Raw genomic sequence first — 17166 nt, 5'->3', positions numbered from 1 at the left:
AATGGCTTGGGAGCCGAAGACCCTTGCACCGACTCAATCTATTCCTCCTCTGAGCCATGCTGGTCCTTCAGAGCCAGAGGAGGCAGACCTGATGTTAGTGGAACCCTCGGAGCCGACACCTGCTCCAGTGTCTTCGGCTCTGTGCACTCTGACGTCCTCTGTGCCGATCGAGGACTCTAGGAGCTGACACTCTCTGGTCAGGTCCAGGGAGGACAGTTAGACCGACTTGCCAGTTCCGACTTTGCCTCTTGGGGCCTTGGCTCAGATGAGGTCGGCTCCTACTTCGGGCTCAGAGCCCACTGTCCCAGTGCCGGGGGTGTCAATGGTTTCTTCGGATCCATTGGCTTCCTCTCATCAGAGCAGAGGTGCTTTTGACGCCTTCCTCCTCCCCAGAAGTGCCTGTGTCTGCTTCTGCATTACACATCCTGACCAAGTGTAGAGACCCAGAGCCTCAGGAAGCCCCATTGGGTGGCCCCTGCTCTTCCGAGACCTCACCAGAAGCTCCCACTGATGAGGTTCCTAGGAAAAGATTATGTAAGAGGAAACATCTAGACTCCCCACAGGAGTCTCTCATATCAGATACAGACTTAGATGAGTCAGAAGGGTCCCCATGGTCCCCCTCTGAGGATATCTCATTCACTGAGATACTTGAGATCCTTAGGCAGAGGGCTGACTGGCAGTCCAAAAGCCCTACTGAGAATGAGTCAGTGCTCCTGAAGGCTTTCGGGTTTCAGCCCTCCACCTCTTGTGTGTCTCCGCCCTTCGATGAGCTGATGTAGCTGGTCTCACGAAGGGTGTGCGAATCTCTGGATACTATGGAGCCTGACCCTAGGAGGCCTAATAAATTCATTTCTGCCACCCTTGACAAAACTTTTTTAATGAAAGGTGTTCCTGTTGATGCCATGGTGGTGGCAGCAGCCACCAAAAAGGAAATATCTGAGACTTCCTCGTTTATCCATCTTCCTAACATCGACTCCAGGATTGTGGATAGATATGGGAAGTGCATGTTTAGTTCAGCGACCTTTGCCCTTCATTCGCTAAACTATTTAACCCATTTTACTAGGTTACAAAGAGATCTCCTTAAAGAGCTAGGAGATGCTCTTCAGGGTACAGTAGCTGCAGGAGCTTCCGACAAAGTTGCCGCCCAGCTTGCTACCTTCAATTCTATTGTCAACTCATCCATGCGTCTCATCTATTATGTAGCTGATGGAACGAGTAGAGCAGCAGGTACAGGAATTGCTCTTAGGAAACATTCCTGGATGCGCTTGTGTTCCTTCGCAGAGCCCTTCAAGTCATCCTTCGTGAACACTCCCTTTGATGGCTCATCCCTTTTTGGGCCTAAAGTGAAGGAAACCTTAACCAGGTGTGAACAGGATGGAAAGACTCTGCCGTCGGGGTCCGTTTTTCCACCCCTACCCCACTCTACCCGAAAGGTCAAAGGGGAGGAAAAATGTGGTTCTGAAAAGCCCAATGAGCCTTTCAGGATACATGTGGTGAACCCCCCTCCAGGGGCAGAGGAGGGGGCAATAATGGAAGATGCCGCCCTCGTGGCAGAGGGGGTCCGCAACACCAGGGTGACAGAGATCACTTCTCTGGGAAGCCTACCAGTGCTCCTGAAAGGAGGCCCAACTGTCCTGATCTGGAGGCAGTCGGGGGTCACTTATCTTTGTATCCAGATGCCTGGCTCAAAATAACAAAAGGCAGCTGGGTACAAGGTATCATTTCCAGAGGATACTTCATTCCATTCGCCACACCCCCTCCCATCATAAGAAAAATCACGGACGTTCCACCCAGTTACAGGGAACAGGCAACAATAGAGGTCCAAACATTGCTAAGAAAGAGTCATCCAACCAGTCCCAGCAGGCCAGATAGGATCCGGAATCTACTCAAGATTTTTTTTGGTTCCAAAGAAGATGGGGGACTGGAGACCCATATTGGACCTCAGCAGACTGAACCAATACGTAAAGAAAGAGAAGTTTCAGATGGTCACGCTTCAGTCTATACTTCCCTTTTTAGGGAAAGACAATTGGATGTGCTCGATAGATCTCAAGGATGCATACTACCATATAAAAATGGCCAGGCCATCCAGGGATCACCTGCGCTTCCGGCTGGGAGCCAATCATTACCAGTTTCGAGCCCTGCCCTTTGGTCTCACTACAACCCCCAGAGTGTTCACAAAATGCATGGCAGTGGTCACGGCTCACCTGAGGCATCTAGGATTCCAGGTGTTTCCATACCTAGACGATTGGCTCCTTACCGCCCCCACCAGCCATCAACTCATTCAGGCCAGGGAGTCCACTCTGTCACTCTGCAATCATCTGGGCATTACAATCAACTCAGAAAAATCTGTCTTGTCGCCATCGCAGCATATCATTTTTATTGGGGCAGAGTTGGACATCACCACCATCACACTAAGGCTTCCAATAGAAAAAGTTTCTCTTCTTTGGCAGCACCTCAGCCTCCTGATATCAAAAGACAGAGCACCAGCATCAGAAGTTCTGAAATTATTAAGCATGATGGCAGCAGCAATTTTAGCCATACCACTAGCTCATATGCACATGCGGATACTACAATGGCTGTTGTTCACTCAATGGTCTTACCAAAAGCTTCCCATCTCTCACACTATAATGATCACAAATTCCTACAAAAAGGACCTTCGGAGGTGGTTGACCTCACTTCATGACATGATAGGCCGCCCATTTGTGCTACCCCCTCCAGTGGCCACAGTGACCACAGATGCTTCCCTGATAGGGTGGGGGGGGGGAATTTTCAGGGAAAGACAGCCCAAGGCACATGGACTGATCAAGAGACACATCTGCATGTCAATGTCCTGGAGATGAGAGTGGTACTTCTGGCATTGCAGTACTTTCAGGAATTTCTTCCTCTGAGTACAGCTGCTATTCAGACAGACAACATGTCGGTGGTCTGGTATTTGAACAAGCAAGGAGGAACCAGATGTTACCCCCTTTTTCGAGAGGCCCTCAGAGTATGGCAGTCGGCTCTTTCCACCCAGCACTTTCTGTTGGCAATGCACATCCCTGGGAAATCCAGCTTGATAGACAAGCTCAGCAGGGCCATCTTGTTGCCCCATAAGTGGTCCCTCAAGAAAGAAATAGCAGACAGGATATTCCACAGGTGGGGCCAGCCTTGCTGTGACCTTTTTGCCAGTCACATGAACATGAAATGCAGAAGCTACTTTGTCCTGATTCCCCCTCTGGGAGAAGCTCCAAGGGATGCACTCGTACACGATTGGCCTCCGGGTCTCCTCTATGCATTTCCTCCAATCCCATTGATACCCAAGTTTTTACAGAAAGCAAAAACCCTGGGAAGGTCCATCATTCTAATAGTCCCTCATTGGCCTCATCAGATTTGGTTCCCCCTTCCTTCGACTTAATTTTTTGGAGGATTCTTGGATTCTGGACCCAGTTCCAGACCTTCTGACACATTCATCGTGGGATATTCATCCCTCTCTGCAGTCCCTGAAGCTGACAGTTTGGCTGCTGCAGTTCCCATCACAGCCAGGTTACATAACCTCGCCAATGAGACAAAACAGATCCTTTTATCTTCTCATAAATCTTCTACTAGGAAACTATATCTTAGCAAATGGAAGAAATTTTCTATATGGGCCTCTAAAAATAATATCAATCCTTACAAAGCCCCTGTGGCCTCTGTCTTAGAGTTCTTAACTATGATCTTTAACAAAGGAGCCACAGCAGCAACAGTTCATGTTCAATTGGCTGCTATTTCCCATTTTCATTTTGGATTTGAAGGGTTGAATATCATGTCTCACAAGTTATCCAAAGCCTTCCTCAAAGGGACCTTTCATATTAGACCATCTGTGAAATCTCCCTATTCTCCATGGAATCTAAATTTTACGCTTTCCCAGATAATTCTTCCTCCATTTGAACCAGCTTCCTCTTGTGACCTCAATTTTTTATCATGGAAAACTTTCTTTCTGGTAGCTGTTACTTTTGCCTGCAGAGTGTCAGAGCTTCAGGCTTTATCCATCAAGCCTCCATATGTGATATTCCATGCTGACAGAGACTCTCTTAGAACAAACCCCTTTTTTTGCCCAATGTTTGCACTGAAACCAATCTTAACCAGATTATTGATTTGCCAGTCTTCTTCCCCAACCATTCAAACAATTTAGAGTATATGCTGCACAAGCTTGATGTTCACAGACAGCTCAGATTTTATTTGGATAGAACAAAAGATTTCAGAAAATCAGACCAACTTTTTATTTCATTCTCAGACACCAGGAAGGGTAGGCCAGTGGCTAAAACAGCTCTGTCTCAATGGTTATCTGATTGTATCACCTTTGCCTATTCAGCTGCCAGTATGCCTTTGCAACACAAGATTAAAGCTCACTCGACCAGAGCAGTTTCTACAACATCTGCTTTGTCTGCCAGGCTTCCCATTGATGATACTTGTGCAGCAGCCACTTGGTCAAAACCTCATACCTTTATCACTCATTACAAAGTTGACAAGGTCTCCAGGGACAGGGCCTCCTTTGGATCCATGGTCCTGAGAAATATACTCCTGTGAGCCACCCGAGGTTGATGATGCTTGGGACGCTACCCATCAGTTAAGAATGAACAGCGAGATTGAACACTTCACATAAAGAAGTTATGTACTTACCAGAACGTTCCATGTGAGTTGTTCATCTCACCTTCATTCCTCCATCCCTCCCTCCTACCCCCTCCTGGGCTGATAAATGTCCGAGATGCTGGATCCATCCTGGTTACTCAGTCCTTCTATACCTTTCTCTAGAGAATGAAAGAATGACATATGGTATTATTATATGCAGCAAACAAGATCTGAGGTAATTCCAGGTGCATCATGGGATATGGACTTGGCCTCGAGCTATTTGAAGACCTCGAGCTTTGCAATTGGCCATATCGGAGCCGAGGGATCAGCTCCGAACCCATCAGTTAAGAATGAAGGTGAGATGAACAACTCACATTGAATGTTATGGTAAGTACATAAATTATTTTTATTTTTTCCTGTCCACTGTGGCTTGCCAAGTGGCTCCCCTTCCTTTGCCCAAGTGTTTGTTCCTATCTTGAGGGGCAAAAGCCAGGCACAGCCCATTTATTTCATAGCTAGAGAGCCTAATCATCCCATTCATTTCTTTGGAGAGGTAACAGCCAGGCATTTGAGAGCAGGCCAGACTGACATACCCAGTGAACTTCCTTCGTCTCCCATTGGAGCTCCTAATCCCTGTGATGGTGCTCTGTTGTTGCTGTTCATTGGGATTTTCCTGCCCATGCTGACATGCTGATCCCTAGCCCTAGGCCAAGTGTTCTGCAGGCTCATTGTATATTGGTGCTATGCACAGTGCTCCCTGTAGATGTTAGCGAAATATAGAGACAGAAGAACTTACCTCCCACTAAGGAGAGAGAGCTAACAACTGCCTCTCACACTCATCCTTCCTGTCTTGCTCCCTCCAGCACCTACGCTGATAATCAAGCACAGGTAGACTGGATCGCAGTAAGGGGTTCATCCCTTTGGGCTACAAGTTGTGCCATCAGCACCTTTAAATATGAAACCACTGACACCCAAATAAAATTGTACTCTGCTGTATAGTGTATTTGTTTGTTTGTTTGTCTCTTTCGGCTTTTTCCAGTCCGCTAATGATTGGCAGTAGATTTTTTTTTATATGCTGGCTTGCCGGGCCTAACGCACAACCTTCAACGAAGGAACGCCCATTCACACATGTCGCCACACAGAAGACGCTCTAACTGAGAATCGAACGGGCTACGTCTAATTGTGAGGCGACAACGCTACCGCAGCACCACCACCGCAGTATACTCTGCTGTATAGTGTATGCTATGAGTAATTCTCCCTACTTCTACACAGTTACCACTACTACGTTGTTATAGTCCAGCCACATCATAGTTACAATTTAGTATTGTCAAATGCTTGCTGTAATATGTACTGTCACATTTTGACTGGTTAGTTTAACATCCATTAAATAGTTATTTAAGATGCTATTACTAGATTTTAAATCTGTCAGACATTTTAAATTAGCTGAAGTAGGAAGGGCTTTAGAGAAAGAAAAATCTTTTTAGACAGAAGTTGTACACATTTTTAAATTATGGATGATTTGTAAATGTCAAATTGAATAACTGGTCAGGAGACAAAGAAACTGAAACAAGAGCCATGTGAATGAAACATTCCTTTTACAGTGCTATACAAGTGTCCTTTATTGCATAAGAAACATTTTCAAGTGTGGGTGTGAATAATGGCACTTTAGAAAGATATTTTAAAAAGCCATTTCCGTTTTGGGTGAGTAAAATTATTTGAGGCATTCCTTCAATGCAGCGCAGTATGGAGAAAATGTTTTGTTTAAATTTTGTGAATTAGCACACCTCGAAATCCACATTCTCCTTTTTTTTCAGATTTCATGGGCTGAACGAAAGGATCTCCATAACGGGTTATGAAGATGTTGTCAAGTTTTATATCCACTTGATTCAGAATGCTGATGCAGACAAACTCCCAGGCCTCCACAAACAGTCTCATGAATTGTGATGAGTAAGAGGTGAAGGAAAATGCATCGATGTGAGCTATGCAGCAGACTGGAGTGATGTTCACAGATGATTTTTATCACATCTGGGGAAATGAAAGGAACTTGCTTGTTGCCAGGGAACATTTGTTTCAACTGAAATACTGCCATTGACAATAAGTAGCACTTTGCTTGGAAACAGAAAAGGAGTAACAGAAATTCTCAGTTTGATTTCATAGTGATGAATAATACCACAAAAATTCCAAAGGCTCCTGCTGAGTTCTTTGATCACATTATTACTTATTTAAAATAGTTTAGTTACTCTTTTAAAAAGTTATGTCTGATAAGCCTCCCCCAGCCCCATGTTAAAGTTTGTGCATGTAATAGTCTCTAGGTTTTGTTTTTTTTTTTCTTTTTTTTTCCACACATTAGCATTAACAGACAATAAAGAAACACTGGTGATTCAGAAGGAAAGCAAATAACACACTGGAAGTGAAATGAACCATTTTTTTTGTTGTTTGTTTGTTTTTTCTCTGCTGTGCTAACAGTACAGACATGTGAGTAGATGATGTGAGTTTTTTTTTAATCTCCTTTTTGGGCCTCAGTGGCACTAGAAGACCTACGGTCAGAAATGTCATTAATTCAGATGGGGACTAGCATGCTTCTGTCCTGCCATTTATTTATTTGAAAGAACTGAACTAAACCATTTTTTTCTTCTGTACTGCTAATAGAAAACATACTGAAGTATGAAATGTGATTCTAACTCATTTTTGGACCCCAGTAGCATTGTGACCATCGCTTGCATCAGACAGTATTCCTCTGGTCCACAAATCCAGTTTGCATCCTAGACCATGGCCATCCTTCAGGAAGGTGGAACTTAGAATGAAGACTTCTCATTCCATGGGCTAGACATTGAGATCAAAGTATAATAGTGGTGATGGAGTATTGTCCTTCATAACTATTGGAATTTTCTGTGCCATGCCTACATCCCTCCCCATTAGCTTGCAAGTATGGTGCTTTGCCATTTATGATTAGGCTACAATGGATATGTATTTCTGCTAACTCAGGACACAGTTGCAGACACTCCTTAGGAGGATTATGCTTCTGAGTCCCTGTACTAATGAAGCTTATTTCTGTGGAGAGGGAATCTTCAAAAGGGTTCTCCAGTAGCAGGACTTAACCAGCTTCCTCTTCACAAGATGGAAACCGCCAGTGTTCCTCACTCATTCCCATCCCTCCTCAACTAGTTCCTTCATACCCAATCTGCTAATCAAATGTAGGTCACATTGTCTACCTTGGGAGCTTTGGGAGTTTTTGGTTCTACAAAATGTAATTGTACCAAATTTCAAGAGAACCAATTAGTTGTCATCATTATATGTTAAATCTGAAAGACTTTACTAGTCTGCAAACTGATTAGTATTTCATGGTTAACTAGATTTAGTGCTTTAATGGCACCATGTTTTTTCACTGTGACCAAAAATGGCAGACTAGATAGGAAAGCTGTGTCGTTAAAGTTTTCATCCGGATTAAAGAAAGCTTTGATGAATTCGCTAGTTGCTTAATGTCTGGTGTTCTGTAGTTGCATTTCATTTGTAGGAGCTTGTTTTGTTTGCACAGAAGTTGCAGGTTTTACATTTTGATACACAAATTACCGAAACAAGAAAGTGCTGGAATAATGATAATACTGGATGTGATGGTAATCCTGTATAGTCATGTACCCTTAACAAAAAAAAAAGGAAATTGTGCAGTTTTAGAGCATTTCTGCACCACGTCCCAGAACTCAAAGCCCAATGAAACCAATTAAATTTTAAAACTTGGTTATTATGAGAAAATATGAGTGAGAGTTATTGCAGGTGTGTTGATGTGCATTTACAAGCATGCTTTTAATGGGGCAATGTGTGTGTGTGTGTGTCCAGCATGACTTTTTCCCATGTAAATAATGAAATCAATGTTAGAAAAAATGCTAATGTGTGGGATTTAAGGCACATCCTCTACAAGGAAAGTTGCTGGGGAATTTGATGGTTCTGTGCCATTTGACTGAATGAAAAAAATGTTGAAACATAAAATTTCAAAAAGACAAAATCCTGAAAGTGGAATTTTCCCTTTCCCCATTGTTGTGCTATCCCAGAGTTGGTACATATAATTAGCAGGGGGTGTGTGGGGTGAAGGGAGGCTTACCCCCCTGCATTAAATTAAGTTTTGACATTTTTTAATTCAACACTTTTTTTCCACGAACATAATAGAACCAATTTGATACCACCACCCCCCACCCCACACATGAAACTGTTTGCTGTAAGCTGCTTGGGCATTCAAGCCACACCTCTCAATTGACCATGATTTTGCAGAATATCCTTGATTTTGCTTTATATTTCTGCCCTGTCCCTCATAAAAGTTTTAATGTTCTGTTAAATTGCTGAGGATTATAGTCTGACAGTAATGCCAGTCAATAAGACAGAGTTTCATACTTATTACTCAGAAAATGCATGTTGATACAAAACCTGTTATTCTAATAACATTTAAGTGAATTGGAGTAATATTTATTTATTTTTTCTTAATTTTAGGCCTTTGTCTCTCCATTATTTAAGGCTTTGTCCAGAATTCATGACAAGAAAGTTGAGAGATATGATTAAAATCTTTTGGTTAGAATTTTTGGGTCCAGTGGTTTTGTCTTGAATAAAGTGGATTCAAGACATAGCTTTTCAGACATAGATACTTTTGTGGGTTTACATTTTGATACAGAAATTACCAAAACAAGACGTTGGGAGAATAATGATAATACTGGATGTGACAGTAATCCAGAATAGTGATGTACTGTTAACAAAAAGAAAAAGGGAATGGTACAGAGTTTGAGTATTGCTGCATCACATCCAAGAACTACAGGCCCAATGAAACCAATGAAATTCCAAAACTTGGCTATTATGAGAGAATGTGAATTAGTGCATGCAGGATGTGTACAAATGGATTTACATTGCATGTTTTAATGGTGGTGTGTACAGTATTTTTCTGTGAAAGAGTCAGCGTAACTTTTTCCCATGTAAGTAGTAACAGCAAATATAGAAAAATGTTTGTGGGATTTGAAGCACATCTTCAAAATGGAGGTTTGCTGGGGAATTTGATGGTTCTGTGCCATTTGGCTATATGAAAAAAAAAATGCTGAAACACAAAATGTCTAAAACACAAAATCCTGAAAATGGAGTTTTCCCTTTCCCCACTCTTTTGCCATTCCTGACTTGGTATGTATATAATCAGGAGAGGGTGTGGATGGGGCTTACTACCCTGTATTTAATCAGTTTCTACATTTTTTGTAACAAACTAAATACTGTGATCTGCTTGTGCATTCAAGCCACACTTTTCAATTGACTATGATTTAGTTTTGCCCTGTCCCAAATACAATTTGTCATTTTCTGATAGATTACTGAGGATTAGAGTCTGTCATTAATGCCAGACATTCAGAGTCACGCCCATTTACGTATGTCTTTTGAACCCCACCCAACCGTGGGGAGGACATGCAGACTCCACACAGAAGGCACTCCCCGCAATCCAGCTGAGAATTGAAAGGGAGAACCTCTTGCTGTGAGGCAACAACGCTACTGCTGCACCACCGCGACATACACATAAATGAACATTAAGAAAACCATATCTGTGCTTTTTAGTACTAAAAATTACAATATCAAAAGACTTCTCCCACTATTATAGACCCCACTTGGATGCCTCTCCCTGTTACCCTCTGAAAACACTTAAGGATAGAAATGGATCTTGGTTAGCTCCTATTATCCAACACTAAATTTCAATCTCAAAAAATCCACAAACAGCTTAAGGCTGTCTATAACATTTTTCATATGCAATCTTCTGAAGCCAGACAAGCTATAAATGATTTTTTACTTAGATTAGAATATGCTGTCCTAGCAATTGCTTTCATTTCTGCACAGATCCTAGTTATCATCCAAAAGATTGAAAACAGAATATTGAGAGTCATCAAACAAATGAAAACAAACCATATTGACATATTTTCAGTTGCAAACATTATACATCGTATGTAATCTTCTCTACAGTCATTGCAAATCAAACTCATTCAGTGCTTGCCTTCCCTTAAACCTCATTCCTCTTCCAAAACATTATATATTGTTCCCACAGTTTCCTTTTTTGTATGTAATTTGCTCCTAGCCTTTCCTAAAGATCCCAATAAAATTTATTTTATCTCTGTTACTATATTCACTACTTCTATTACGGCTGGTTTAAACTTTGATTTCCATTTGTTAGTAATTACTTTTTTAGCAACTGCCTGAATTAAACTAAGCAATGCCTTATTTTGTCTAGGCAATTCCGATTCTGTATCACAGTTCAAAAATAATTTCCTTAGTTATGCAAATTTGCTCACCCAATATTTCTGACAGAGTAGTTTGCAGGGACTTTTTAAAGACTGCCAACTCATTGCACTCCCCAAAAATATGTTCATAGGTAGGTACTAGGCTATTGGCCCTAGGGCTTATATAAACCTAGCCAAAAAGGTACCCTGGCTTTCGCCACCCAGGAAAATTATTTTCCTGTGCTCCTGTCAAGCAGAGCCACAGAAGTGATCCCCGGGGTGAATTTCCTATTTCCCGTCCAATTATCAAGATTTTTCTTGAAGGAAGAGTGCTAATGAGGAGCTCTGTTTGACATAGATAGGGAGTCTGTTCCAGAGTATGGGAAGTCTCTGGAACAGGAATCTATACCTCCAGCATATTCTGTTTATTGTGGTGACAAGGTTTAGGTCCCTAGAGCATGTAGCTTGGAGGGATTGGGATTTCTTTAAGTGGAGCATGTCCAACAGCTCTGGGTTTGACATAGCTTTGCATGTTCTCAGTTACCTCTTTGTTCCCACTCACACCTCCAACATTTGCAGTCTAAGTGTGGAAACATTCTTTGAAATCTGCTTTGGGTATCCAAGCAAAATCTTCTAGACTTTGTTACATATTTGGGACCCATACATTTATCCGCCCCATTGTTTCTTTGTGAATTGCTTATCCAGCCCTTTTTCTTAATCATTTTTACCTCCTCTAATTGATTCCTATACTTATCATGCAATATGTTATATGCCCTACTAATTATCCCTGTTTGTTTTCCATTCTATATTCTACAAAAAACTCTGTTGGTGCCAGTCTTTCACTTAGAGTCCCCTTATTCCTTTCTGTTTGCCTGTACTCTGATTTCAATCCTTGATAGGGAAGCCTGCAGTCCAGATGTATTCTTGGCCTCTTCCCATTCTGTTAGCTTTCCCTATCTAATATGCTCCCAGTACATTGGTTCTTTTGCCAGTTTTCTCCAGTAAATTCCAGTCCCCTCTTACCTAGTCTCTGTATCCCTAATTGCAGTCATCCTGATCAACAGAATCTCCTTTCTCTTGTTGGTCTTAATGACAAATTAATCATAAAAAGGATGCTCCCTTTCTCTGGCAAGAAAAAAAAAATCTGAAAACTTGGCCCTGCTAAAGAGAAGGAAACTGAGAAGGATATACTTAAGGAAAGAGAGAGAACAACCAAAGAAGATGGAGGAATCCAGACAACAGTCTCCAACAGAGCTCTTAGGTCCATCACTGAAGACACTGAAACAATAGGATTTGACTTCCATTCAAGTCCATTCTGCAATGCCTCCTCACCATTTATCACTGAAGCCAAAAGCCCTAGGCTCCATTCCCGTTTCTTGCAAGAGAGGTGTTCCACCTGAGTACCTTTGGTAGCATCTTGAGGTCTTTTTGCTCTATGAGGAACCTCACTGAAGAGGACATCAACAGGATGATGCAGAGTTTTCCTGCAGATGCAGATTCAGCTGGGGGTCCTCAGATCACATCCCCATCAGACTCCCTGTGTATGTGTCGTTTTACCCCTCTACTGGTTTCTGCAATTCTGATCTGACCTTTGGATCCAAAGCACACAAGTCTCAGCCTTCCAGAACACGTACATCAGAGCTTACAGCCCTCTCAACTTCAGTGGTATCCCTTGCTCTCTCGACTCCAATTTTGTCAGATTGAGACAAGTCTCTGAGCCAAAGCCTTGGAGATGAGGCTCAAGGGATTGAGTCAACTCAAACTTGGGGATTCATCTCTTCCCCTTGGTTCTGCTGCTGTCAGTAGCTCAGCTGCATTGCCAGTCTAAAAGCTAGTGCAGATCTTAACTGAAGGTGTTCCTCCAATCTCCTTTTTGGACAAGAGGAGTGCTTCTTCAGCTCTGATTGCAGCCTTGACTTTTGAGGCATTTGAAAGAGATGTCATTAGACTGAGAGAAGAGTTGTCTGTGCTACCTTTGGCTCAACCCCAACCCCCATTGACACTGCTTCTGACTTCATACATAAGGATTGACAATCGACTTCCTTCAGCCCTGGGGATGCTTGCCATGTGAGTTCCCATCTAAATCTGATCCTTTCCCAGCAGTCCAAATGAGTCAGGGTCCAAGGAAACATGTGTAAAAGGAGACATTTAGACTGCTCCCTGGAGTCAGTCATGGAAGACACAGGCTTGGATGATGGTGAAGGGTCCCCACAATCCCCTGTGGTAGATGTCACCTTTGGTGATATTCTTGATTTGATGAAACAGTGAGGGGTTTGGTCCACTGACACACCTTCTCTCAAGGAATCTGTGTTCCTTGTGGCTTTTGGGGCCAGCTGTTCTACCTTTTGGTGGCACCACCTACTGATGACCTCAAAGATCTGGCAGCACAGCAGGAACGGAGGATCCTGACATGGTGGGGCCAATTCTGAGAACGCAGAACAAGATCTTGGCTGCCTCTAAAAACAGGACACACCGGAGCAAGGGTCCCCAGTAGATGTTTTTGTAGCAGCCACAAAGAAGGAACTCCTGGAGGAGAGTACATCTGTTCATTCCTAAACAGTGAGTCCAGGACATTGGACAGCTTTTGGAACTATATGATTCAGCAACCTTTGCCATTAGAGTGTTGAACTACCTTGTCCATGTTATACTTTTCCAGTGCAACCTGATGAAGGAGCTCACCAAGTCCCTCTTGGGTAACTTGCCTGTAGACATCCACAAATCAGTGGAGTCCCAGTTGTCTTCTCTACAATCTATGTCCAATGTATACATGCATCTGGTTTCCAGGTGTAGCTGACGATAGTCCTTGAGCAGCAGTTATTGGCATTGCCATCCGCCAGCATTCTTGGATGTGATTATGTGACCTTGCAGAAGGCTTCAAGATGTTCTTTATTAATGCTGTCTTTGAGGGTTCAACTGCATTCAGACTGAAGGCTAAAGAGAAGTTCATCAGGAGCGAACAACATTGTAGGACCCTGTTTGCTATTGGAATCTGCTTCTCCACCCCTCAGAAGACCTTTTTCTAGGACTCAGAAAGGGGGCATGAAGATGTGGTTCTGGAAATCTCAGGGTTTTAGCCAATATACTCCTGTAGACAGACCCCCCCAGGGGTGGGGAGGAGTAATTTTAATGCATGGTGCATGGTCCAACTCTGCCCCTAAGGCCATCAGGGATTTCTGGGTCCTTTCACTGAGAAATTGTATCAGTGCTCCTGAAGGTTTGCCCAACTACTGCATTCTGGAGGTATTTGAGGGGATGGTTACACCTGCACTTTCAAGGCTGTTAGACCATCAAACAAGATACATGGGTACAAAGAATAATCACTAGAAGCTATGTGCTATTCCCTTTGCTTTTTCCCTCAGAAAAAGAGAATTACCAATGTATCACCCAGTCAGATGGAATCCACAGCAGCAAAAAAAAAGGTGCTAGTAAAAAAGTCATCCAACATGTCCACCCAAACCAGTTAAGATCTGGAATATATTCCAAGTTCTTTTTAGTGCCATAGAAAACAGGAGACATTGGGTAAATTTTGGACCTAAACCTCCTCAGTTCATTTGTAAAACAGACAAAGTTAATGTGCTCATGGTTCAGTCCATTCTACCTCTTCTAAGAAAGGACAACTGGATGTGCTCAATAGATCTCAAAGACTGACCTTCAAGATGGCTGCACACTAACAAAAGCTTAATTTCAGCACTCACAGGGTGCAAAAGAAACTGAAACATAAGAGCTAGTACCCAAGCCTGAATAAAATTCAGTTAAAATATTTTAGAGAACATGCAAGAAAATTATCTGGAAAAGGTGAGAGAAAGCACCAAATGGAAATAATCCTGCACCTGTTCAGCAAAAAGCAGTTCTAGCTTCAGCTTTGGTACAAGAGATGGTTTCCAGAAACTTACAGAAAAAATAAATCAAATGTACTCAGAGGTGATTAAAACATGTTAAATATTGAAGTTTATCAACTCAAATAAAAGTCTAGAAAAAATAGAAGAAACTATTAACTATCTATTCAAATAAACTGATAAAACTGCAAAAAATCAGAAGGTGAATTGAAGAAAAGGCTGGCTGAGTATGAGACTTCACAACAAAAAAAAACAAAGCCAGCAGACAATGGCAAAATTGTGAATTTAATAGACTCCTATACAATACGTAGGTAGTCCATAAAGACAGACTGGTTTCGGCTGAAACTTGACTTAGCTTTCTTCAGTGTAAAATAAATAAATAATGATGTACACATTTAAATACTATACTTGTGAAAAAATGTCAAGCAATCATTGGTCCCTCACAAATGCTTATTTAATCCAGGTGAAAATAATGCACCTAATTTGATGATCCATTTCTTTTCCTTTGAGTTTAAAAGGCCAAGCTATCTGGCTTTATTAGCCCTATTTCCCATGATTCTGTCAATAACTGTAAACCTAAATACAGTATTAGGGTGTTTATTGGTGTATTTAAATAAAGCATTGCTAGATTTTTTATTCCTGATTTCACTTAAGTGTTCTGAAATCTGAATCCTCAGTGGTCTAGAGGTCTGACCTACATAGAATGCACAGCAGATACAGGTGGCTAGGTAAACCAGCCAGTCAGTCCCACAGTTGGCAAAAAAGCAAATATTATAGACATTGCCCATATTATAACTGGAAAAATTCTTTGTTTTACTAACATTCCTACAATGGGTGCAGTGGCCACAGGGTACACAACCTACTAATGGATTCCCAGTCAATGTCCTGTGACTTAGATTATCCAGACCTCTAAGGATGTGCTTATAATGACTCAACTGGGAACCAATATTTCTACCCTTATGAAATGAAAACAGGCACCTGTCCCCCAAAATAGTAGGAAAAATATTCATCAGCCTGTAATATATTCCAATGTCTCTGCACACTGTTAAGTAGAAGATCTGTGTTTCTGCCATAAGTGGTCACAAACGAATGACTGCTTGGTTGTTCACTCATTTCTGTTTGTACTGTAAAATATCCTGCTATCCATTGCAGAAACAGTATTGCTAGCACTCTGGACGTGCCCCATTGCATAACCCCTATCTTTGAATCTAGAAATAAGATCCTCCCTATAGTGTTCATATGTGTTGGTCTCCAAGCAGATATGTTTGATCCTGAGAAACTGGGACTTGGGTATGTTCCTGCAGATGTGGGGTGGATGAAAGCTGGAGGCATGGAGAAGGGAATTGTATTGGGGGTACTTACGATATACCAGTGTCTCCAGAGTATGATCATCATTCCTCGTAATTAATACATCCAGAAATGTAATACTCTGGGAATGATAATTGGCTGTAAATTTAATACCCCACTTATTATCATTTAGGTAACCTACAAATTCCCTTAGATATATTTCATCCGATCTCCATACCATCCAGCAATCATCCAAAAATCTTCTCCAGATGTCGATTTCATCCAAATATATATTGTGTGTATTATCATAGATCAAGAACTCCTCCATAGAGGCCATGAACAAATCAGCATAGATTGGGGCAAATGATGCCCCCATGGCTGTCCCTTGAGTTTGCCAGTAACATTTGTCTTGATAGTAAAAGACATTCTTAGTCAATACATGTTCAGCAAGCCCAATGTGGAGAGTATTAAATCCTGGGGGATAGAATTCAGACCTCTGTAGCCAATATTCCAGGGCATCCAAACCCACCAAATGAGGAATATTGGTATAAAGGGCGGAGACATCCAGAGTGCAGAGTAGTCACCCTGGTTCTAGTTGGGTGTCAGCAATGATTTGGAGAACTTCTGTGGTGTCTTGAAGTCTGGATCGTACCCACCTAAGTAAAGGTTGTAAATGTCTAGTTAGAAACTGGGATAAGGGTTCTGTTAAGGAGCCCCTACCCGAGACAGTAGGCCTACCTGGTGGGTGGTTCAGGTCCTTATGTATTTTGGGAAGAAAATATATATATATTGATTAGTAGGCTCCGTAAACGTTAAATGATACAGATCCTGATCAGAAATAATACCTTCTTCCCTAGCTAACTTCAAGAAATGATCAATTTCCTTCTTCAACCTGAAGGTGGGATCTAAGGGCATACAAGTATAATGATGTCCATCCCTTAGTTGTCTCAACACTTCTTCATTGTACTGTGTCCAGTTCATGACCACCACAGCTTCCACCTTTATCTGCAGGCAAAATAACCAAGTCCTTATTCTCAATCAATTTTTATAAAGCTGCTATTTCAATCTTTGAGAAGTTGTTAGCTTTACACATATGTTCCCTAAAGTTATAGTGTAAATCCTTCAATACAGAAGTTTGGAACATAAGATCATGGAAGTGCATAGGGAGTATGAATTTGGACCTGTGATATTGAAATCTGTCACTAGATGCAACATTATCAGAGTCCTTAAAA

The 17166-nt window shown here is 41.9% G+C and overlaps 1 protein-coding gene across 3 annotated transcripts in view; it reads left to right on the top strand.

Moving 5' to 3' along the window:
- Window positions 1–8051, top strand: part of PM20D1 (peptidase M20 domain containing 1) — a 486974-nt gene extending 478923 nt beyond the window's left edge. For all 3 annotated transcript variants that reach the window (XM_044076838.1, XM_044076837.1, XM_044076839.1), the window contains one exon: window positions 6402–8051. In XM_044076838.1, the coding sequence (XP_043932773.1) occupies window positions 6402–6531 (130 nt within the window). In that variant the 3' untranslated portion in view covers window positions 6532–8051. The remainder of the gene's footprint in view (window positions 1–6401) is intronic.
- The last annotated feature ends 9115 nt before the right edge of the window (window positions 8052–17166 follow it).

The sequence above is a fragment of the Protopterus annectens genome, chromosome 7.part0 (genome assembly GCF_019279795.1).
Source record: "Protopterus annectens isolate FY-2018-M chromosome 7.part0, PAN1.0, whole genome shotgun sequence".
Classification (NCBI taxonomy): domain Eukaryota; kingdom Metazoa; phylum Chordata; order Ceratodontiformes; family Protopteridae; genus Protopterus; species Protopterus annectens.
The sequence above is the reverse complement of the archived record's forward strand: the minus strand, read 5'-3'. Positions and strand labels throughout refer to the sequence as shown.